The sequence below is a fragment of the Chaetodon trifascialis genome, chromosome 1 (genome assembly GCF_039877785.1).
Source record: "Chaetodon trifascialis isolate fChaTrf1 chromosome 1, fChaTrf1.hap1, whole genome shotgun sequence".
NCBI classification, from domain to species: domain Eukaryota; kingdom Metazoa; phylum Chordata; class Actinopteri; order Chaetodontiformes; family Chaetodontidae; genus Chaetodon; species Chaetodon trifascialis.
Window position 1 is genome coordinate 25380342 of NC_092056.1, and position 24257 is coordinate 25404598.

At 41.4% G+C, this 24257-nt stretch overlaps 2 protein-coding genes across 2 annotated transcripts in view; one reads left to right on the forward strand and one right to left on the reverse strand.

Moving 5' to 3' along the window:
- The first annotated feature begins 1444 nt into the window (after positions 1-1444).
- Positions 1445-13147, forward strand: LOC139333569 (semaphorin-7A). The gene is made up of 14 exons (XM_070966096.1): positions 1445-1627; positions 3588-3721; positions 3824-3874; positions 3978-4088; positions 4268-4376; positions 4783-4890; positions 4990-5126; positions 5327-5505; positions 6069-6165; positions 6706-6898; positions 7963-8078; positions 8310-8449; positions 10537-10607; positions 12619-13147. The coding sequence occupies exons 1-14, from the start codon at positions 1531-1533 to the stop codon at positions 12972-12974; spliced, it is 1899 nt and encodes a 632-aa protein (XP_070822197.1). The 5' UTR covers positions 1445-1530; the 3' UTR covers positions 12975-13147.
- Positions 13148-18215: 5068 nt separating this feature from the next.
- Positions 18216-24257, reverse strand: part of LOC139331692 (AT-rich interactive domain-containing protein 3B-like) — a 51656-nt gene continuing 45614 nt past the window's right edge. The window contains exons 5-9 of the mRNA XM_070963325.1: positions 23979-24162; positions 22281-22540; positions 20688-20960; positions 20155-20247; positions 18216-19927 (exon numbers count right to left, since the gene is read on the reverse strand). Coding sequence (XP_070819426.1) covers positions 19725-19927; positions 20155-20247; positions 20688-20960; positions 22281-22540; positions 23979-24162 — 1013 coding nt within the window. The 3' untranslated portion in view covers positions 18216-19724. The remainder of the gene's footprint in view (positions 19928-20154; positions 20248-20687; positions 20961-22280; positions 22541-23978; positions 24163-24257) is intronic.

The following is a 24257-nucleotide window of genomic DNA, read 5'->3' on the forward strand; positions in this document are numbered from 1 at the left end:
GAAATCTCATTGGATGTGGAGAGAAGAATGCTGTTTCTTACTCAGAGCTTCTTAATGCAGGAATACAGTCAGAGGATAACTTAGCATTGGCAGATAAAACATTTGACTCACATGTGTTGAGTATCTTCACTCTTCATCAGAGCCACCTTCCATTGGCTGTCGGGCTGTTAGCAGATGAAATGCTTACAGTGTGAGTAACACTAATTACTCATATGATACACTCCTTTTCTTCTTTGCCATAGTGTCATCCCTCATTGAGTGTCGTGAGTATGAGTTGAGTTAGCTCAGCCACCTGCTCTGATTGTTAACTGCAGTCAGCCTTCACTTCATGTGCTGCAGCAGCATTTACACTATAGCTGGCCCACTTCCAGTCATAACTGCAGTCTGTTTCCAGCTTTTGGCCAAAGACACACAACTGCAAACTCTGCTGTCATTGATCAGCCTGAGGGGTAGAGGAAATCTTTAGGAAAGTACAGTAGCCTTTTGGGGTTACCTTTTAGGCCTATTGATCCCAATTTGGTAAATTATTTTGTCGCAGTAGTATTAACATACAGGTAAACATAGAATGTATATACAATATTTCGGGAAAAAAAGTAACAAGTCGCAAAAATGTATGCAGGAATAAAAAAATATATAACTAAGTAAAACTAAATATATAATATGTATTAGAATGTATAATACATATTATAGAATATTATAATAATATAATACAAAATACAATATAATTAAATATATAGACAGTATTTACAAGCAAAAAACAGCAAAATATAGGTAAATATTTGTGCAGTTTTGGATGATAAATAAATGTAAACCGTGGACTGTATGTGCAACCAGGCAGGGATGATTCAAAAAGATGAAGCCTGTCATGTTTTGATCAGAGCAGTAAGCACACGTCTTTCTGCTCACAGGGGCGGCCTTATGAAAAGTTTTACGCCAGTTGTCCAGCTGATTGTGTGACTGATGGAGTGGAACTGTCTCATTGTGTTTCCTTTATGCAGCCTATGCACAACTGTTACGATGCAAATGACGACAATGCAAATGATGACAACCAATAAGCAGTCTTATAACTCATCTGATTTAACAAAATGTGAATTCTCAACAATCTTCACAATCTTGTAAATATCTCATGCAAAAACTACATTTCCAGGTTCTTATGGAGAACACAAGGTGTAACGTGGGAGATCCATTTACAAACAATATGAATCAACTTCAACAGTTTAGTTCAGATTTATATGATTCTCCACTCAGTGTGTTAAAGTGGTGTCATCATTAATAACAAGTCTGGTTGTAAGTAAGTCATAATAACACATGGTCAAATTCATTGCACATCACCATCTTTAATGTTGTAAAAACGAATGGCTCCAGAGCTTACACTGCCCTCTGCTGGAGCTTTAGGCAGCCTACAGAGCAGTCATTGAAGAGGTTTGAACTGAGGCTAAAAGTCAATGATGACAGCAACCACTCATTAGAGGTGCGTCAGTTAAGCAGCGGTGAGCCAAACGAGGAGCGCAGCGCAGCCTCACACCAAAGATGATTCTCCTAATGCTGCTTTTATTGTTTTCATGCCTCGACAGTTTGACAGAGGCGAACTCAATGCATTTACCGAGGATGGTCATCACAGACAAAGGTATGAAATACTTTTCCTCAACTTTGGAACATGAACGATTTATGACATCGCCGCAAAAATGTCAAAGAAATGGAGACAAGGAAAATGTTGAATGACGTTTGAAGATTATTTTCTAACAGAGAAGTGTACAGAAGAAAGCAGCTGAACCTCTGTAACTATGAGCGCTCCTCTGACGCTACAGCGCTCCTTTACCTATTGATACAGTACATGAACAGATGTGTGTATTGACTGACTGCATGGCGTCTCTCTCTCTCTCTCTCTCTCTCTCTCTCTCTCTCTCTCTCTCTCTCTCTGTCTCTGTCTCTGTCTCTGTCTGTCTGTCACGCTGTCATGGCTTATTTGGCCATTCGAGCAGTACAGAGCCATCTCCAGTGTTCTTAGTAATCCCTGCTGCTGTGACAAATCAACCTGTCTGCTCTGATAATGACCTGTCCAGCTCATGAGACCCTGCGGCTGTCACACTGACTGGAGGGTGGACAGCAGCATACATTCACACAGACAGCAGACTTTTTAATTTGCTGAGTAACAAACCTCAACCTCAACTCTGCAGTTGTGCCTGTGTGCTTGTGAAAATGCTCTAATTTTTCTAATTAATCAGGCAGTGTTGTGTGTGCATCTTGTATGTTGATGAGGAAAGCCACCAGTTGTGGGATTCATGGACTACCATTAAGAAAAACAACCGTCCAGAAGTTAGTTTTGATTTGGGCCAAAATGCTGCCTGTAAGCTTTTCAGAGACACAAAACAAGCGAAGTAGACATTTCTGCAGTGGCCAGACAAAAAAGCTCTGTAGCTGTGAACAGGAAAGCTAATTTTAGATGAGCATGAGCAAGGTTCAGCATGCACTTTTTTCTAAAGAGGAATGGAAACCGAGGGTCGTCACTGACTTTGCTCCTTGTCTTAGTTGACACCACATATCATTGCATGGCAACCATGAATGGAGACAACATGGAAAGAGGAGAACTTTCTTTACATTTTTAATTTAATGTGCAAGTATGAGCTGTTATTTCTGCTGCTGTTTTTTCCTTAGTGTAATTGTAAATTGAATATATTTTGGTTGGACAAACCAAGCAATTTAAAGAGAACATTGTGGACTCTGGGAAAGTGTGATGGGCATTTTTAACAATTCTCTGACATTTTATAGATCAAATAAACAAGACAAAAGTGCACTCGATCAGAAGCAGTTCATGTGGCATATCAGAGGTGTTCTGCCGGCTGTCATAGACAGGCAGAACACCTCTGATATGCCAGGCAGATGAAGTATGCTGGCACCTCAAGAGTGTACAGTCATGCTAGCAGCTCCATGAGACTGTACTCTTATTAGGTTAGAAACCACAGTGCTGGTCAAATTAAAACTTTGACCTGATGATGGTGTTAAATGAAACACTAAATTATCATCAAAGTTATTACAATTCATCCTGACGGCAATGTGCATACCAAACATCATGGTAATCCATCCTGAAGTCGATGAAGACAGCTCACCCTCTGTCATCAGGATTCATCCTCTGAGAACCATGAAAACCTGTAGAAAATTGTTCCATCGGGTCCATCCTTCAGGTGGATGTTGAGACATTTCACTGTATAAGTGAAAACTTTGACCCGCTGGTGGCATTAGAGAAAAGGTCAGAGGATCACCGGACATCAGGAGTCATCCTTTGGACATGTGTACCAACTGTCATGGCAAATCCATCCAACCATTAAGACGCTTTACAACCATAGAAAAATGTCAACCTCATGGTGGTGTTGGAGGAAAAGATAGAAGACATCCTCAGGGGGACGATGAACATCTGTACAAAATTTCATGGCAATCCATCCAGTTGCTGTAAAGACATTTACAGCAGTGGACCGATGGACTGGCATGTCTGTCATCCATGGAGCTGGATTGAGTTGACAATTTGATCATATCCATTGCACACCTGAAGCACGGTCTTTGTTTATCAATCAACCTTTTTTTTATTGCAGAGATTACAATGAGAAGGTTACCTTTACCTGACCACCACGCACCTGTACGGATTGTTCTTGAAAGGGAGCCAGACAAGGTCATAATTGCTGGACAAAAACGCCTGACTTCATTCGACTTTCAAAGTCCTCAGAAGGTAGAGAACATTTCTGACAGTGTTTGATCACAGAAGTCAGGCCTTCAGTAAATCTCTGCAGGGAAATAACAGATAACATGAATTCATTCGTTCTCTTCACAGAGTCCTGTGGTGTTGTGGGAGGACTGCATCAACAGTGAACTTTCAAAAACAGTGAGCAAAGAAAGAACACGACTTCAAAGCAAGCAGCACAGCATTTGACATGTTGGTCAGATCTGATTAAAATTTCAAAACAACTCTGGCTCTTTTCATTTAGGATTGCAGCTATAACATCACGGTGGTCCACAAGATGACAACGACAACAGATGACAACAAACAAGTGTTTCTGTGTGGAACCAATGGCAGACAAACCACGTGCTGTGACATGGTAGGCCACTGCGGAGATGGACTGCATATGTTAGTGAGGATGGAAGGAAACATTGGGAGTAGCCACTGGTGGCTGTCGGGTCACGGTGGACGCCACCGCTCATTGTGACGAGCCACTTCTTCTGTTACCAGTGATGGAGCGGTGATAGACGTTTTAAGGCCTGCTGTGTTTTCTTGTAGGATTTATCCGAGAAGTCACCACGGTGTGTTCCCTCTGACAAAATGAAGAGCATAAAAGAAAGCATAAAGGGGTTTATCATAAAGGAAGGTGAACAATCTGTCCTTGTGGGTGAGTTTCTGTACACACAGGATTTTTTTTTCCATAATGGCTTTAAACCTCTTTAATCCTCATGGATTCATTGCTCCATGACGAAGGAAGGCTCAGCTCAGCATTTTGTAATACTTTTGCCTCCTTTGCTACCATGGCTTATAATGAGGTTGCACTGGTGTTTCCTGCTTGGACCTGCTAGTCACTTCAGACTCTTAATTCCTCCCACTGGCATCAAAACCTGTACAGAGACATTATGGCTCTCATACAGGTTTTGCTTATTAATAAGCAGCTTTCCATGCTATCACTGACAGGAGAAACTGCTGACTGGACTATGAAAGGTTAGCTGATGCTTTCTGCAAACCAAAAGCTCTGTGATGCTGCTATGATACCTTAAAAAGTGTAATCATTTGCTGTGTCTTTACAGAATCAGAAGGAAATGCAGATCTCTACATTACATACTCCGGATCTCGAGAATATGGTGGCATCTACAGATTTGGAAGGAATGGACTTCAACCAGCAAGCCCAGATGGAGGTATTGCATGTAATTTTATTTGTCAGATGTTGTTCACTTAAATATTCATATGTCCTAAGACTATAGATTCAAATAATTCTTCTGTTTTTCTGTTTTTAGAGCAGCATTATGTGGGTCTGATGGTCAGCAGGCAGGGAGGCCTGCAGGACAAAGTTTATGCCTTCTATAAGGAGAAAAACAGAGACAACGCCTTGTACAGTGAAATGTGGCTCCCTTTTGTGACCCAGGTTTGCATGGTAAGGCCTGCATAATTAGGATATTAGCATTAAATACCTTTCATAAACACCTTAGTTAGATTGTATGACTAAATGCAAAAATGCAATGTGCACAAAGTACCTGCTGTAAACAAGAAGTGTAACCACATCCAATGCATATCGAAAACATGCATATGCATAATGGAGAAGCGATTGATCTTTTCGCTGTGTGTTGCCTCTAGGCAGATCGTGGCGGTCGCAAGAACACCTTGCAGTCTACCTGGACATCCCAGATGAATGCCAGGCTCTTCTGTGGAGACCCTGACAGCAAACAGCACTTCTCTGAACTGGTAGATGTGGCTACTGTGCATGCAGGCCAGTGGCAGGATACCACAGTTTATGCACTCTTCAGAAATGAATGGTACATGGTGGATGGATGGATGGATGGATGGATGGATGGATGGATGGATGGATGGATGGATGGATGGATGGATGGATGGATGGATGGACTGACTGTCTGTCTTGTGAAATGTTTTAACAAATAGATTTAATCAAGCTTGACTGGTAAAGTTGTCTGACTTTTCAGCATCACAAGATTCAAATCACACAGTGATGTCAGGTCAAAACTAGAATGACTTGTCTGTGGCTGTGTCTTTAAATAAAACAACAGAGTCACTTAGTATGTTTGCCAAATGAACCAAACCAGAGTACATAACTGCACGCTATCATGTGATGGGAATGAAGACTGAGAAACTTCAGCTTACAAACCATTGTAGATCATCCTTCCTGCACTTTGAGTACTGGTCACACAGAACTCTTTGGTTCTCTCTTACTTGTTTGAACGCTTCGTTTGTCCTTCTTCTTTTCGTTTTGTTGAAGTTGCGTTCAGTTCCTCTATCTGTTTGCTCAGCTGTTTCTTTCAGCATGGCTGAAATCTTCCGTCACAACAGTTTCTCAACAGCTGACCTCTGTGTCTCTCTGCAGGGGTATGAGTGCTGTGTGTGTCTACACCATACAAGATATTGACCATGTCTTCCAAACCTCCCCATTTAAAGGTGGTGACCAAAGGCGGACAAGAATGGTATGTGTCATTCACATTGAAAAATGTAACTTATCTCATGAGTAAAAAACATGGCTGATGCCCTTTGCATGTTTAGTCATCACTGGTGTCATTAAAATCCCAAATAACTGCTTTGCTTCAAGTGGTAGCATCAGAAAAGTCAGTCTGGCAGACAGCAAGCTGCTGCACCATTCGATCTGTGGTTTTCATGTCAGTATTAACCTAACTGATGTATGTAGCCATCAAATGCATACTTAAGACCACTTTTAGAGGGTCTTTCTTTTAAAACATGTCAGCTGGAAGCATTAAAAACAAAGCAGAGCAAAGGTTTTTCCACCAACTCTTGAAGGCAACAATAGCTTCATTAGCCAGCTAGCAACAGCTGGCGATCCATCTGACAAAACCGATAATTGCTGTCTATAAATGAGAAACCTGCTTTCGCCGAGCTCTGTCTGAATTCAAGGATCCACTGTTTGTAAATCTGCCACCACTATTACTGTACAGTGCATATGTATCAGTTCGGTTTGCAACCAAATCCAAAACCTACACCTTTCTCTTCAGTGTGTACGGGACAGCACACAGATTTCTTTAGAGGACCTGGGGACAATCAAGAAGACTTCAGAGATGGAGCAGTTGGTCTGGCCTGTAAACAGGTCTGGCCCAATTCTCTTTAACCACCACATCTACACTCACATCTACGTCGACAGCTCCCACCACAAGAGGAACAATCACCCGGTCCTGTTTCTGTCTCTAAGTGAGTAGTGCAGTCATATGAATCAGGGAAGTGGACAGTAAGATTGGTGAACCATACTGTATATTTGTGTACGACTGAAGGTGGCACAGGCTACTTTTAAATAGCTTGTTGTACTGGGGAAACCACCTATTTTTAACATTTTAAGTGAGCAGGGAAAGGTCAGTGTAACATAGTAGCTGAGACAGAGGCCAGTACTGCTGCCCTGAACACTGGGATTTAGAAAGCAGAGGCCTCTTAGCAAAAAGGGAAGAAGCATCTTTTTGTTTTGTTTTTAAATGTTTTCTCATGACTCCCACTGACCTCGAGACAGTCTCAGCTTTTGGTTTTGGTTTGAGGTTTATTGTCACCTCCCATGAAATGAAAGGCAGCACTGCTCTTTTTTCTTTTTGCATTTTGGCCCGAGGTGACCCCTCATTTTACAACAAAATTAAGAGATGTAAGACTTTCCTAAGAGAGTCAAGTGTGGCCACTACGGCACAGTAGTGTAAACCAAATCTGGCTTGAAGCTGCACAAGTTGTATTGCTTTTTAATGACTTTGTTCAATCGAAACTGGCTGAACCAATCCATCATGAGCATCATTAAAGAGGTCCACGCTCTAATTATCGTGAGACTGAAGACTGTTGAGCCAGCTGAACAGTTTACCACGTCAATGGGAAGACACATAACTTGTACTTAAGATAGATGTGATTAATAAATTCATGCTGTGAGCACTTCAGACTGGTGTGTGTTGACACACCAACTGGCAAAGTCTACATAGCTCTTGATCAAATAAGGAACAGGATGCTCCAAATTAAGCACTTCAGCTTTTCAGACCTACATGTCACCCTCATTAGCTTCTCCACTTTGTCAGATGTAGCAGTATTTTCTAGAGGCAGTGTTTACCCAAGAAGATATTTTTTGCAGAAATAATCTCTCAGCAAACTTATTTTTATCAAAACATTTGATAGGCTTTGCTGGAAGAGTCATCTGAGGTGATGAAACACGTGATATGAGTGTGGGATGGGTGTGTTCAGACAGGTTTGAGTATTCAGTCATCCTCTTTGTTTTTTATGTCTTTAAACAGATAACGGGGGGATTCATAAAATGATTAAGAACAAAGGTCAGAGCTTTGTCATTGCTGAGTATCGACCTTTCAACTACAAAGCCCACATCCTCGGCATCGTCCTTCACCCTACCTCTGTGAGTAACAGCACCGCCTACACAGCTATTCGCTCCGCCAGTCATGTCATCATCATTGATCATACAGCAATAATGGTTATAGTGAGTTAAAGGAAAACTGTAATACTTCTGAAAAAAGGGTGTGCAACTTTTTTGGATGTAGACTAAACTTTTCTGAGGATATTGCTGTTTTAATAAAAAGGTCAGTAATGGCACAGTTCAATTAGAAATTTGTACTATGTGTCATTGCAGAGGACGCTGTATGTGAACAACAGAGATGAACTGGTACAGCTGGATGTGGCAAACTGTGTCCAGTATGGAGACAGATGCGAGGAATGTGTCTTAGCCAGAGATCCGTACTGCGGCTGGAACGGCGCCCACTGTACTGCTGAGTAAGTCCGACGGTCATTATGAACCTGGAGAAATACAATCTAAATATCCGAACAACACTTTTTCAATCTATATCCAAAGAATACATGTAATGATACCACAGCCAACCCCACAGTGTGTACACAACATCAGTCACTTGAATTTCATTAGTGTTGTGTCATCAGACCTACGACAGCTGATTTACTGCAAGCTGCATCTGTTAAAGAAACACTTCCTTTATGGAGCCACTCTCATGACGGTGGTGTAAATCATGTAACTAAAATATTTCAATACTCAGTCAATATTGACCGCTAGTTATCTAGAGCACTTCTATGGTACAGATGACCTGTTTGCAGACTTTTATTTGCACACAGTACCAACCTGGTATCAGCAGTCTGTCTCTTTACACCGCAGTGCCCTGAATTCCACAGCTGTCAGCTGTTTTAGTTATCTGCAGTGGTGTATACCATCACAAGATGCCATTATAAACAATGCTGCATTTTACATAATATGTAATATGGCTAAATAAAGCAATATATTATATTGCTTTATTTAGCCATTCTTTGGAAAGAAAGGATACTGGCCATAGAGGAGAAGAGTGGAGATCATTCTTCGGAGTGGTTTTTGGGAGTTTCAGAGGACATTTTCATGGGTACATAGCTTCATTTGCAGCATGAAAAGAGTGTAGCAATGTGGAAAATAGGTAGAAAACAGGTAGGCCTTTTCCAAACTTCCTAATTATAACATTCAGTTGAAGCACCAAAACTGAAAAATGCAAGAGATGCTGACATTTCGGACTTAATTACAGCCAATCAGTTTCATTTAACAGCACAAGGCTAATAGAAAAGTAATTAACACGGAAGTGGTCATGTGGCAGTGAGGATTGTCATCTGAGGTCTTGTGCAAATGTTGCTGAATGTTGTTGGTTAAGTAGAGCACACAACACTGTCATGAGGTTTGGCAGCTAAACAGCAGTCATCTGACTTTTGAGTTAAGTGAGGCTCACTGTGCGAGATGCTGTTGTTGTTGCAAAGCACAGCTGTGAACTGGCAGTTTTTCAGAAATTTGAGAAAAGTCCGTCATTATAATACAATATGTAAAATGTGTAATGGGTTTTTTTTTCTACATTACAACAACTCCTCTTTATCAGGAAGGGCAAGTTAAAACAAAAAACAAAACTGTAATCTCCTGAGGAAAAAAAACCCCACATCCTGTAATAAGCCCAGCCTGCACCCCCACCCTGCAACGCCCACCCTGCAATGCCCACCCTGCAACCCCCACCACACTCACTCATTTCCCCCCCTCAGGCACGGAGGAGTACATCCGCAGACTCATGTTCTCTGATGCGGTTGATGACTTTGATCATATACTGTTGCGTAATGTATAAACTTGATCACAGCCTGACTCACAATGTGCTCATTGTCTGTCCAGGGTGGAAATGATCAGCCAGGCATCTTGATAAGGTGAATAGGCTGAGCAAGAATGATAGCTGGAAATTTGTACAATTTGAGTAATGATCTGACTAACAGTGCACCTGTAAGGATGCAATGCAATGATTGCCAGAGTCCCCCTGAGTATGGCTTCAGTGAGGAACAGTGGTTGTTAATAGATTTGTTATGTACTACTGTGGATCTGTGTGGAATCTAGTGAAAGCCCCCAAAACTCCAAAATACAGACATGAGAATCTACCTTACAACTTATCGCTGTCTTCACATGACTGCAATAATTGAATAATTTCAGTTTCATTTGTATTGTTTACCTTTTGTTTCATGAAATAATGAGTTCACAGTCACAAACTAATGAGGTAATAATTGCTATGATATTATGTATATATACCTAAGTTACCTAAAATCTATATACTACTACTATTTTCTGTACTACATTTTGAAATGTAAGTATGTAAGTCTATATATGGTTCTGTGGGTTCCAGTAAAGTATTACTGCAGCTTGGATCCACTGTAAGAGTACATTGTGACAGTTGTGTACTTGTGTAAAGCCCTGAGTTAAGTCCTCTGCATTAACATCAGTTGAAATGTGATTGTGGAAGGTGATTATGTTGATATGGTGTATTTGTGCAGAAGGCTAACTCAGATACCCTTCCCTTTCACAGTGGCATAGTGCAGGATGTGGCAAGAGGGAACTATAACATCTGCAGTTCAACATTTGAGTCCCATGGAAAAGGTATGACGATATTTATGAATTTACTGCATAGAAAAGGTGTTAAACACACATATTTACTAAAGTAAATACATGTGTACTAAATCACACATATGTTAGTATTATACAATGTACAGTATATCTAATAAGCAAACATTAAAGAAATGTCAAAGAAGCAGCCCAGTCAAAACTGGAGAAGGATGATTTATTATCATCAGGTATGTTGCTGCTCTCTCACAAATTCACATACATTTGGCACAAGCAAAAATTAGTGCCCAAATGATAGAAGTCCATCTTAAAAGTCCATCTCAATAAACTTTCCTTTCAGCATGAAGAAATGCTCACCTGCCTACTTTAGTTGTACCTACTTTACCTATAAAGTTGTACTTTGTGATGCTGCAGTGGTTAATGTTTATGGCAGCAACCACTGAACAAGACACTAAAAGCCTGCTGAATGATGTTGGGTGAAATAAAGATGATGACAGGAAAATGTTGTCTTGTGCAGCCTTGGAAAATGGTGTAAATGCAAAGCTGCTGACCACAATCCATGAAAGTTGGATGAATCGCATATGTGAGCTATCAACTGTTGAAAACCGCTGTGATCAAATGCCCTTGAGCTTCCGGAACAGCTTCACAGGTGCTGCACTGAGGCTGACCCCGCACACTGACCCCTCTTAGGAAATGCTAATGTGCTGAGACTCTTAATTTATAAGATGGGAGTTCCTGCATGTACTGACTATGTGTATTCCTGTAGACATGACCATCATAGGCAAACACTGTGCAAATAATAAGGCAAAGTAGAAAGAGATTTACATATTTTACAACCCAAATAGCTCAGTGTGCACAGTAAGGCAGTGACACTATCAGGCCTGGGGAGTGGTGTATCTGTCTTTTCATGATATCATAGGCTTTGACAGGCTTCCTACCAAATACTGTTTTTGAATTTTGGGACACTGTAGGGACACTGGCAAATCATCCTCACCCAACATGCCCACTTTCATCCCCAAATGCATGTTTAAGCTCTTTAGACGCAATAACATGATGCAAGTTCGCTAGCCTGTAGTGTTTCTGCCCCACCAGTCAAATTACATACTGTAATGTCGCTCTGCAGCTTGTTGAGTCTCCAAGAATCAAGTTCATTTACATAGTCTTTCTGTTTTGGTCTTAAAAGTAGTAGTCCCTGAGATTAGAGCCAATACATCACATCTCTTCATTTAGGAAAACTGAATGTCTCCTGTCGATGTGTGCCCTTTGCTAAAGTGATGAAATTAGGCTGAACACTTCCTATTTTACTGTATGCTGATAAGGGGAACTTACAGAAAAAGCCTGGGGCACCTCCTGGAAACGTGTGGTATCTTGTTCCACATGCAATGTGGTTTTGCCTCAGTCATGTCACTGCCACAAAGAATGCAGCCCTTGACACGTGATCTATGGTACAATGTTGTGCTGTAGTTTATTTTCCCAACAACAGTTTTGACCTGTTGGTGACTTCTTTCTTCCCTTGTTTTCCAGCTATCTTTTTACACCCACTCCTGGTTATCAAGGGTGTACCACAAAGCTCAATTTTAGGTCCCATCTCTTTCTCATTTACAGAAAAAGCATCAGAGAGCAATGCTTCTGCATTTCCATATGCTGATGTTACAGTTCTCTATTGCCCTTGTCCTGTTTTAGATTCTGCCACTGACATACCAGACGAACGTCCTCATTATATAAAAAATCTGCACCTCACATGTATTCAGACTCAAAATTTGGGTCATGTGCAAAAAAAAAAGTAAACTCCACCTCTGCTTTATATACTGTAATAAAAATCTTTGATGAAACACATCTTCAAATTGTTGAATCATGTACGGTAAATATGTTGTTAGTGTTCTTTTACTATTTGTGTTACACTCATCCAGCTCCCTTTACCATAATCACTCACTGCTCAGTTATTTCACTTGCCTGACTGTAAGTATGAATGGCCCCCCTGGTTAAATAATAATAATAATGGTATGGTTCTTCAAGCTAAACAAACCTCCTTGTGTTCTTTTCTCAGCGTTGAGATATTACACTGATGCACATGAAAATGAGGATGTCAACAGCATCAGACTTCCGCCCAACTCCAAGTATTTCCTCCAGTGCCCAGTGTCGTCCCTACATGCCCAGTATACCTGGCATCACCTTAAAAGCTCCACATCCTGCAGCTCGAGGGAGCATCAATGCCTTCATCTGATCGACAGCATGGGTCCTGAGCAGGTGGGAACTTATGAATGTGTTTCAGAGGAGATGGGCTACAGCAGAGTCCTGGCACAGTACCAGCTGCAGCTGGAGAGCAGGGCGGTGGGCCATTCATCAAGCCTACTGGTCTGGGTTTGTCTTGTGGCTTTTCTGCTCAGGAGTTTGTCCTGTTAGTCCCCATAACAGGCTCTGAATACAGTGGTGGTTTGATATTGAATGGATAAATTGAATCACCCAACTTGTGTCTGTAATCACACAGTAGCAAGGGCCGCAGCAGTAGAACTGAAATGAAAATCTTTTATTTCGTGGCCATGGGTCCAAATTGTTTCCTGTAATTTTCCAGACAAAAAAAAAAAAAAAAAATACTGCTTTTCTCTTTAGATAACTAGAATTTTCAGGTGCAGTGGACACTGTTAATGAAAACACATCAATCTTGCCAACAATTTGCTTTGTTGATTATGGAAATTAAAATCTCAATCATTGCTATGCTACACAATTAGATCTAGCCTTCAAATCCATATTTTTTTAAATGTTAAGTGTGTGCTCCTCATCTGAATCTTTCAACATGTCACTGCACTTGATGATTACCTTCAGCAGAATGTACTTTTAACCAATAATGATGCAAAAATTAGTCAGCATAATTTGACTGACAATGTTTTCTTTTGTTGCTGTGTCATACAAATGGAGTAAGGAGATATGTCTCTTCCACTCCCATTTTTGGATTAAGAAATACATGTGCAAAAACCCTGAACTGTTAAATGAGCTTCAGGGGTTTTGACAGACTGTCCGAGATCATCTTCCATTTCAGGTCTTTTGAAATACTACCTGTAAGTGCTTGCATCCATTTCCCTTCATGTGAAATTCCATCCGAACGGACGTGACATACCTTCTTGGCTGTGCTTTCCAATGTTGCATACTACCTCACACTTGCTTGACGGGTTTTGGGTTACAACACACTGAGCCATGTTCAGATTGTTTGATTTTTGCTGTGCTGAGCCATGTCTATTGTTAGTCAGGGAGGTGCGAATCCGAGAAGAGACAATGCTGTTGTGACCCTTAACATGCTTTCAGACTATGAGTGGTTATTTTAGCAGTTTTAGCACTTTATATTTTGTATTAAAATGTTTGACATCGTGTGATAGTTGTTATATTTAAATGGTCCGTTCACCGACATCACACACATCTTAAAAGGTACAATGTGTAAGATATGGCTCAAAAGTTTACAAAAATGGAGGCTGCTGAGCTTGGCTCCACTGCCCGCAAACAATCCACCAGTGCTCTGAGCTGTCTGTCGGGCATACTCAGTGAGCTAATAGGGCCAGTAGCTGCATGGCTAACTAGCTAACAGAAGCTAGTAGAGCCAAGGATAGCTACAACGAAGACTAGTGAGCAGCAGTTAGCAGTTACTTGGGGGACATGCTGCCCCCATTTGTTTGGAGTGACCTTCAACAGGTGGCCAATTCTCACTGATTGTTCCTTTAACAAGTTACATTCTGGACTGTTTGGTTTTGAGAAAATCATATCAGAAAGGTTGGGTGACCAGTTTGAACGTGATCAATGGTAATTGCAACTATAGAGGAAAAAGTGGGCAAAAATGAAAATCACCATCCCATTGTCCCTCAGAATAATTAATCAAGCAATATAATGACAAAACTTCAGTGTTGCACTGAAAACTGGATATTTAGAATCTCTTTTCATCTATTTCTCCGGGTGGGTTCACCCAAATTACACAGCAAAGCTAAAAAAAGGAGATTTTCTCACTAATCTTTAGCGGTATTTAGCCTTGCTCACTGCTTCGGTTTTATTGGCTTTATCTCAGATTTTTGCCTCTACCCCAAAACAGCTGGGGTGAATGCTGCTCACGGTAGTAGAGATTTTCCAGATGTGTCCAAGTTACACATGTTGCCATTGACAGCGGTCATTCTTGTTTAGCTGGAGAGGCTGTCTGACCAAATGCAATCTATGTCAGTGTTTGTTTTTGATGAATGTAATGCTATGTAAACTATTACATGGTCATGTTTGGTACGGATGTTAAATGATCTGTAATGTTTCATTTTTGTGTATATTAATATTGAGCTTTGCAATTCTGAATTTATTTTTGTAAATGAAGAACATATTTTAAATCAGACATCTGTCCATGTGCATTGTTCCTTTTTCATATAAATGCAAATTTGTTTCCTTCCTGCAGTTTAGTTCTTGAAACTCATTTCAGTGTGACTGTGTGTGGGGGGAAGCTGTCACATCAAGCCCACGTGTGAAATGTCAGGAGTACTTGTCAGAAAACCCACAGTGACTCATATAAAGCCTGGGGTGATGTGCCTGTGGAATTTCTGAAGATAGATTTCAATAATTGAGCATTGAGGTGAGATTCTTGAGAGGGAATTTGCTGAACCTGTGACACAGAAATGTCTGTATGGAGTGTTCGCAAAGGGGAAATTATTGTATTTGGGTCACCTTACTGGAAATCCACTTGAAAATGTTTGTTGGTGTTTCACCGAGCTTCTAATCTTAATGTTGCAGAGAAGCAGAAACATTAGATAAACAGAAATGGGTGTGAATCACACATTTGCAAGCAACATATCTGGTGATACGAGAGGCCCTGTGACACTTCAGAAGAAATGAAACAAGCACACATGGAAATAAGATACAAAGTAAAACTTTATCATGACATACAAGTTTAAAGCCCTGAGAACCATATCTTTATATTACTAATGAACAAAACTGAATGTGTGAAAACCACTTTGGAAAAGTGCTCCTCTTAAATACAATCAGCACAAACCAGTTTTTACAAGCATTCATGTGTTTTGTCCTATTTTTTGTTTGCTTTAATCAAAGAGAAAACTATAATATCAGTAATATCATTATTATCATGTCCATAATAATAATAACAGTACAAAAATATGCACAAACCCCACAGCTGAATTAATATACGGAGCATTGTACAAGCCAAAAACAACATAAAATTGATAAATGAGGTATTCAATAACCACTTGCATATGCGCCTGTTTTTACACAGATCAGGTTAATTTTTAAACAAATTAAAACTGAATTAACTCCAAAATCATCTGAGAGACAAAGGGTTCTGCAGACTTCCAACTTCACATCTTCCTGAGCGACGAGACCTTGCCTGCAGTTACTGACGACAAAAATACAAAAATGCAACACCAAAACCAAAGTAGCATTCAGCGAAGTGACCACAGCTTTCGTCAGTACTCGTCCCTCAACGGAGCTTTAACATCAAACGCAACAGTGACTGCAGCCCACTGCCCTGAGGTATTGTGGTATGACGAGGTAGGGGCGGTCTCTAAAGACACACACACACACACACACACACACACACACACACACACACACACACACACACACACACACACACACACACACACACACACACACACACACACACACACACACACAGGAACAGTACATCATATATACTGTGATGACCAACCCTCAACACGTTCTCCCTAAATGACTGAGGGTGGGGGGCAGTTCCCAGTTAACAGAATGGAGACTAATGTTAGAAGGAAATGTCCACATAGAAGTAAAGATTTGAAAAGATTTCATCAAAACTAGTGTGTAAGCAAATGCCTCCCTCCAACGACACAATAGATGTGTCAGTGGCTCCACCTGCAGTATTCTTAATGGTATTACAGTGTATGTAGACATGGTACCACCCCACGTGGTAGAACTGCAACTGCAAATGCATACTGTATGAACTGAACCTGCTTGCCTGCACGCCTGTACACGCGCGCACGCACGCACGCACGCACGCACGCACGCACGCACGCACGCACGCACACACACACACACACACACACACACACACACACACACACACACACACACACACACACAAAGGCAGTGAAGCTACACTATTAAACAGTCACTGCTTAGACAAAGCAGATGAAACAGAAAGCTTGGACTTCGAAGCAGGAAACTGTTTTAGCAACACGGCCTGAATAATTAAACTCAGTTGTTACTAAAAACAAGGTCCACCAGGACAAAGGAAAAACAGAAATAAATAGCAAAACTCAGTTGTTAACTCAACAGCATGAAAGACAACTGGTGTCTTAACATCTGATTGAATTGCTTACCAAAAAAAGAAGTGATTACTCTCCAAAGGATTAGGTTTGGAGGGAAAGACATTTTCCCAGTCAGCTGTGAAACCTGCACTGGGATTTCACCAGCAACTACTTTAAGGCAGCATCTACAGTTCTCATCTTTATAAAATACAATTATGTGTCATACAGGGTTCTGAAGGGTATACCAAAAGGACATTCGGCACCGTCCTCAAAGCCTCAGCTGGGATCTACACTGCAAAACGTCCTCAAAACCTGACACTTAATGGCTAAAATACAGTCGAATAAAAGCACAAAGGCTGCCCACCTCAGATCACACTGGTTTTAAAGAGGTTTCTAAACAGTTAAAATGCCTCACATTCAACACAGATAAAGCTAGAAAATTCATTTTCATCCTTTGTGGTATTTCAAAATGCTAAAAATTCACTTTAAAGGGAGAAAAATACCTTACAATCAGAGGGATAATCCATCTGTTCCTGGATTATCAGGAAGAGGGTGCTTTTGTTAAAGGGCCAAACTAAGGGGGCCTGCTTCCACACTGAGCGTTGTGTTAACAACCAGCCCCAAGAGCCCATAAGTGTAAAAGATTAAATTAGGGAGACAACTCGGTAAAGCCACAGCAACTGGGGCCACTGGATTCTGGATAACAAGACTTAAATATCTACTAAGAAAAATGTCCAACTGTACATGTCATGAAATTTAAATCCAATTTTAAATTGACTTATTTCCATTGTAACTTTCCTATAATCAAGTCATGCTGAAAAATGTGAAACAAGGGAATTCACCTCACCTAAAAATATTTTCACTTGCTTTAGGACAAAAAAATCTGATGCAATGAGCTTGGATGCATTCTTTTTTGCAATCCAAAATAGGCCTGGAACTGCCTTGCTGTGCACCAACAGCAGGTGTGGGCAGGATTGTAGGAGGGATCAATCAAAAGAAGCGACCTGGCTAGTCTTTGGTATCTAGCTGTGCAATAACCAGAGGCTTACAAGAGCCAGAAGATTAAGGTGTTACAACACTGGTCACATGATTGTACACATGCATATCATTTTGCCACTGTCGTGAAATAAGACGTGTAATTGTGATTCAGGTATACACAGTCAATTTAAGGTTAACATGGTCGTTTGTTTTGAAATTTTTTGACCCCTGCAACCTTGAAACCTGTTAACAATCCTAATTTACACGTGTCAGTGAGGAACCAATTACTCTTTTCCCCTTCCCTGAAAAAAATGCAGATATATCACTCTTCTCAGACAACAACTTGAGGAACCCCCCCCACCCCCCCCCACCCCCAAAAAAAAAAAAATTTAAAAGAAAGAAGCAAGCATAACACAAGTTCTACAAGTAAATGCAGGAGAGAGATAGCAAGCCCATCCCAGTTCTGTTTGTCCCCAAAACCCACCAGCAGTGTGTCAGTATGTTCATGTCAGTTTGAGTTCCGGGAGGATTTCCATCTTGGGTCGGGGCGTCAAGTCTCGATGGCTTCTCAGCCGTATGAGGTATGTAGTGTAGCTCTCCTTTTGGGAGAGTCTGATGAGGTATTCTTGAACAGTCATGTAGAGTTATGCATTCTTCAGGTATGAATCCTTTCTTTTCTTCTTTAAATTAACAGTGATTCCTTGCAGTTGTCACATTGTTTCCTGAGAGAGATGCCCTCCAGAGCAGAGAGGCCAGTGTGAGGTCTGAGAACTATGCATTGACGAAGACGCCGTCAGACTGACTTTCAGCTCTGTGGCTGCAGCTGGAGGAAGGATGCATGAGCAAAATAGGGGACAACAGACTCAAACCTGATTCTTTACTACCTTCTCTGTATCATAGACAGAAGGCGGGTCGGAGAAGTGGGCTCAGGGTCTGCTAGGCTTGCTGTGGGTGGATTGAAGTTGTTTTTCCCCTAACTTTGTGCGCTACATGTTTAAAGACAGCCTGCAATAAGTTGAATTTTAGGTGGACATAAAAATCCTGTGCATTGCTAGTGAGAGTTTACAGTCCGGTGAAATCTCGTCCATCTTTGGGAGGTTTGTGTACGTCTCTAACCCTCCGACCATTCTAATGGACTTCACATGAGTTGATGATTGTGTAATTAGGTTTTTAATGTGCTGATCTACAGCATCTGACCATTCACCAGTTTGAATTCAGCAAGAGTCTACAGCATGTTTAAGAAACCTGAGCAGCCTGGGTTGGAGGCCTGTCACTGAGGTGGGTGCTCTGTACATGAGGTTCCACTGGTGAGAGTTACCTGACTTCCCCTGATTGCAACTAGGTCAAAAAAAAATACAAAAATAAAGTTGATTCAGGTTAAAAATACTACAGCTCCTGAGGTAAAGACACCACTGCAGGTTACTTGATTTGAGGTATGTAAAAGAGAAAAACTAAAAATAAAATCATTTCTAAAACACAAAATCAAGAAGACAACAAAATGGCAACAAACAAACAAAATGTCCTAAGATAAAACTTTTCAAGTTCAGTTGTGACGACACCTGTCAGTGGGTTTTGGCTGAGCTGATTGTGTTTAGCATGTATATTAGGATTAACAAATGCATGTGTGTGTAGATTGTGTCTTTGTATGTATAATTGCGTGTGTGTGTGTGTGTTTGTAGTGTAGTGTATGCATGTGTTTGTATGTAGAATAAAATGCATAGCTGTGCGTTTGGGCACGTGTTGTCATAATATTCTTGGGCTCTGTGTTCATGATTGGACAGCCAAGAGGTTGACAGGGTTGATGAGGTATTTGTTGTGCAACACTTTGTTATTCATATCGGTTTCTCAATCTACTGTATATTCTTGCTGGGCCCCCCGGTGGAAGAGAGGCCTGGGGAACAGGTACATAGGGCAGCCTGAGTTAGGGTGACCCGCTGGGGGTCGGCTCAGCCGAGCCGGGACCCTTGGAGGAGGAGGAGGACGTGGGGCTGAGGGTCTGAGCCAGGGGTGCAGAGGCAGAGAAGCCATAGCTGGTGCTGGTTCCAGCAGGGGAGGCTGAAGAAGCAGCAACAGCTGACACAGCAGGCCCAGGGGCCCCTCCAGACTTCTGGGCAAACAGGGTTCCTGTAGGAAAATGGGAGGCGTCTTTATCACTGCATGGGTAAAGGTTACATTTTTAGGCACAGAAAATGACAAATAACCTGACAAATAAAAATAAGAGGGGGTGGAGGATGTATGTCATCAATCCGACAAATTTAGGGTAAGGGATAGGGTTAGGTTAACGATTTACCACATTATTAAGGATTGTATCAAGGATTATGCAATATTTAATAACCCTCCCCCATACAAACCTGAGTAGATTGTGCCATTGACCTCCACTGAGACAGTGATGCTGGCATTTCCATTGGTTGAGATGCTGAGAGACATGTCCTGCTGCTTCTCATCTGAAGGAACAGAAACAGTGCACTGAGCATTTTCTGCCACACTCATTTGACATGCTTTCCCTCAAAAATCCCAACATTAATACATTTAGATGTTCTTATCCAGAAATGGTGGGCACAGAAATACATCTGCTGCCAAATTGCTACCAACTGGACTCAACTAAACACTGATCTCAAAGGGCTGAATACTTTAACATACAAGGTTCGCTGGTTGATCAGACTGTCAGACTATTTTTCAGTAGGTCATTTAATGAACAGTGGCCATTACTGTTACTTTGTTCATTAACGTTTGTGGAATACTGTTAATTAATAAATGTGACAAACAAATACACAACTTGTCCATACTTGTCCAAAGTCCCCCTTTTCACTGTATGGAAATGCACTGAATTTGCATTATGTCCAGGTTCCTCTAACAGTATTCAGACAAACTTGGTAGCACTGACCTCTGGTGGTGATGGTGGGGGCTCCCAAGCGTAGGTTCATGGGCATCTGGGAAGCCATGGCCAGCAGGTTGTGTTGGAAAGCCTGCTGCATCAGCCGCTGCTGCTCTTCAGCCAAGCGGGCCATCTTCCTCTCTGGTCCCTCTCCTCCGCCGGTCTCCAGCTTTTCTCTCAGCTGCTCCAGTGTGGCAGCTCTTGCCAAACCTGCAACCTGCTGCTGACCCAGGGCCAGCGCCATAGAGGGTCTTGCCGCCATGATGGAGGGGGTCAGGTCATCTGAGAGACAGTGAAATGGAGGGTTGGTTTAATTTGCATTTTCCCAAATTATCCTTCAAACACTCTTCTTCGTATTATTTCTCATAAAGTGACACCATTCTTTATTAAGCTGATGGTCCCCTGTGAAACTCCTTCAAAAACTCTAGCTGGTTACCAGAAATCCACTTTAAAAACCTCTAATTAAACAACAAAATTTAAAAAAAAAAAAAAAAAGAGTCAAACCACATGCTTTCCTACATGAACACATAACTATGGATACTGTCAAGGTCCACAGCAGAGTCATATTCCAGCCAAGACAAAGACACATTAGGGAAGACAGCAGGGTAATGACAGGTATCTACAAGATCCCACTGATGTGGACCAAGGACTTCAAAGTTCATAAAGTGTCCCCCCAGCGTGGGAACCATGTTATTAATCAGCAGTAAAGATGAGGACTCTCAGCAGCCTGAGGCAAAATTGGTTGACACACAACTCTTAACCACCTGGATGGACTACACACCCATCCAGGCATGCACACCCTCACAAAGTCATATAAAAACACTAAAAATCCACACACACACACTCATGGCGGGATACAGCGGTGGGAAGGAATGGACTTCTTGTGAGAATGTAATACACAAATGTGATAGCACTGTCTCACACCAACATTCCTGCATGTATACATGCAAACAACGACTCTCGTACAGATACAGACACGTGACAAAACGATGAAAACAAAGTTGGTCTGCAGTCAGGGCCTACATATAATTTCTTTGTAATCTGAAAAAAGTTAACTTGAGCTGTATCTGTGTTTATCCACTGCTACGACTGGTTGTAATTTTTCTGACTTGCGACAGAGGGCAGTATTTCCCTTGAAATACTTCAAGCACAAGTCTCAGCACATCCATAGCTGAAACACTCCAGTTAAATCCTGCCAGTGTCCAGAGGCTACATTCTCTGAAGTAAACATTTACCCAGTTTAATATAACCACCATCAAACCAGAGAAAGGCTTCTGAGCATATATGCTTATTTTTTTCCAGCAACACCCTTCTTCACCTATCAAAGTCACACACATGCATGCGGGAGCTGTCTGTTTACTTGCAGGTAGGCTTGCTTTAGAAGGTAAACTTGTTTTCCCCACATTTCTATTTGTGGAGTAAAAATAAGCCTACTCTGTATGCTGTCATGAAGCTATGTGTGTGTGCAGAAGAATTGTGAAAGTACTAAGGTTACTTGTTCTTAAAGTAAAAACAAATGACCAGTTTCATTTGACATAAACTTGAGTGTTGTACACAAAAAGGTCTGATTATGCATCTGGTTGTTGACTGTTTGGATCCTACCTTTCTTCAGAGAGGGTCCTGGTGAGGCCTGCAGGCCGTTGAGGGCCACTGAGGCCCCTGCCCCCAGAGCTGAAAGGTGCATCTTGGGAGGTGAGAGGATGTGGGGAGCTGTGCTGGGAGAGGGAGAGAAGCGGAAGAGGCTGCTGCTGTAGCTCGGACGACGACCCTCACGTCGGTTACTGTCGATGGCAGCCTGAAGCTCACCTGGGGAGCTGAGGCCTTTCCTCTCACACTCATATGGGTACAGGTATTTCATGTACCTTAAGAGGAAAATACACACATACACAAAACAATACATCAGATCAGCAAAGACACATTCACATGGCATTATTATTAGCATCATTATTGAGAACTGTCAGCTTAATCCAACTCGAATGACTGCAAAAAACATGAACCACAACCAGTTACATTGGAATCAAAATCAAATCCTTGATAATGTTTTAGCATGAAACCTGTCATATCGTTTTAATTCTCAACATTTTACTGTCTGTCAGTTTCAATCCAAGCACAGTAATCTCTGACTTGAAAATGTTTTTAAAGTTGAAGAGCTATTGAATTTACATTCAAAATATAGTAAAGGTAGAAATCTGAGAATGCGTTCACATGTACTGCAGTGAACGGGTTGCTGTAAAACCTGATTGCAGTCAACCGATTTGTAGTCAGATTTCTCTTCTACTCAATCGTAAACTTAAATCAAGGTTGTCTTATCAGTGAATCAGTGATGTAAGATGCGGCATCCTGATGATAATTTATTTCGGTTGTTGTCAGAGCAGTTTGACCAAAGGTGAGACGACAGTTCATTGTCACAGTTTTTCCTGAAGGTGCAAATTTGACAAACCTTTCCAAACAGTCTACCACTCAGCTTTTATCCCCAACACTACTGTCAGTGATTCTGCGCCCATCTGAAGCTGCTCATGCAGAATCACACACGTAAAAACCCTGTCTGACACCTGGTGACATGCATGCACATGGCCAAAATGAAAATTATGCATGTTGAATATAGTATGCACAGTCACAGCCCTGGCATTTTTTCCATCCCATAATAACATGTACACGCTGACTTCATAATGGTGGACTAGAAGCACCGAGGATCAATACGAAGCTAAGAGCACTGTCTATTATCTAGAGCTAGCGGAGCAATGCTACACAACATTAAAAATACATAAAGGTTCATTAGGCTACCCTACTAGTGGACAGGGTGGAGAGGTGTTAGATCCACTGAAGGATTTCCATCAAGGGAATGAGAATTTTAGTCGAGGCTTGCCATAAAAGCTGTCAGTCAAACCCTACCTTAGCCATTGTGAACTCTGACCCAAATCATGTCAATAAATCTATGAGAATCAATGGACTCTATGTGTGATGTAATGGACGGAGGGATTGAATGTGAAGAGGGAAGGTGGCCCAGTGGAGGAAACAAACTTGCATGTGGATAAACACACAGGCATGGGTTAATATTGACATCCGCACTCATACCATTTCCTCATAAAAGCAATATTTCATGGCATAAAGACGATGTTTGTTTCCAGCTGAGAAGTCGCACACGTGAGCTTCTTTATTTAGTTCCAGTAAATCAAATCAGTTTACATAAGATTAACATGAGACAGGCTGGGTAGGTGGGTGTAAACAGTCCATTTATAGCTCTAAAGTCAGGGAAATTAATTTTGCTGATTATTTTGTTACACAGATACAAAAACTTACTGTGTGCGCAGGGTGAAAGCTGCACTGGTGATGGAGGTAGGCAGGTTGAGTCCCTTTGTGATTTCTCTCCATATTTTCTTGTTGATAACTTCCACCAGGCCTCCCTTCTCTGTCACCAGCTTGTACAGCATGTACAGATCCAAAACCTGCTTGGCCATGATGGGGATACGATTGACTGGGGTTCCTATGGAGGAGAGGAGCACCATAAAATAAATCAATACATTACAAATCATACATCTCAATCGGATTTGGTGAATGACACACAATGAATGCTTTGTG

Bases quoted from the DNA above. Each gene is read 5' to 3' on its own strand.
- LOC139333569 (XM_070966096.1), top strand. From the start codon at position 1,531: ATGATTCTCCTAATGCTGCTTTTATTGTTTTCATGCCTCGACAGTTTG. The intron at 6,899-7,962 runs GTGAGTAGTGCA...GTCTTTAAACAG, and splicing joins GGTCCTGTTTCTGTCTCTAA to ATAACGGGGGGATTCATAAA. The intron at 8,450-10,536 runs GTAAGTCCGACG...TCCCTTTCACAG, and splicing joins GGCGCCCACTGTACTGCTGA to TGGCATAGTGCAGGATGTGG.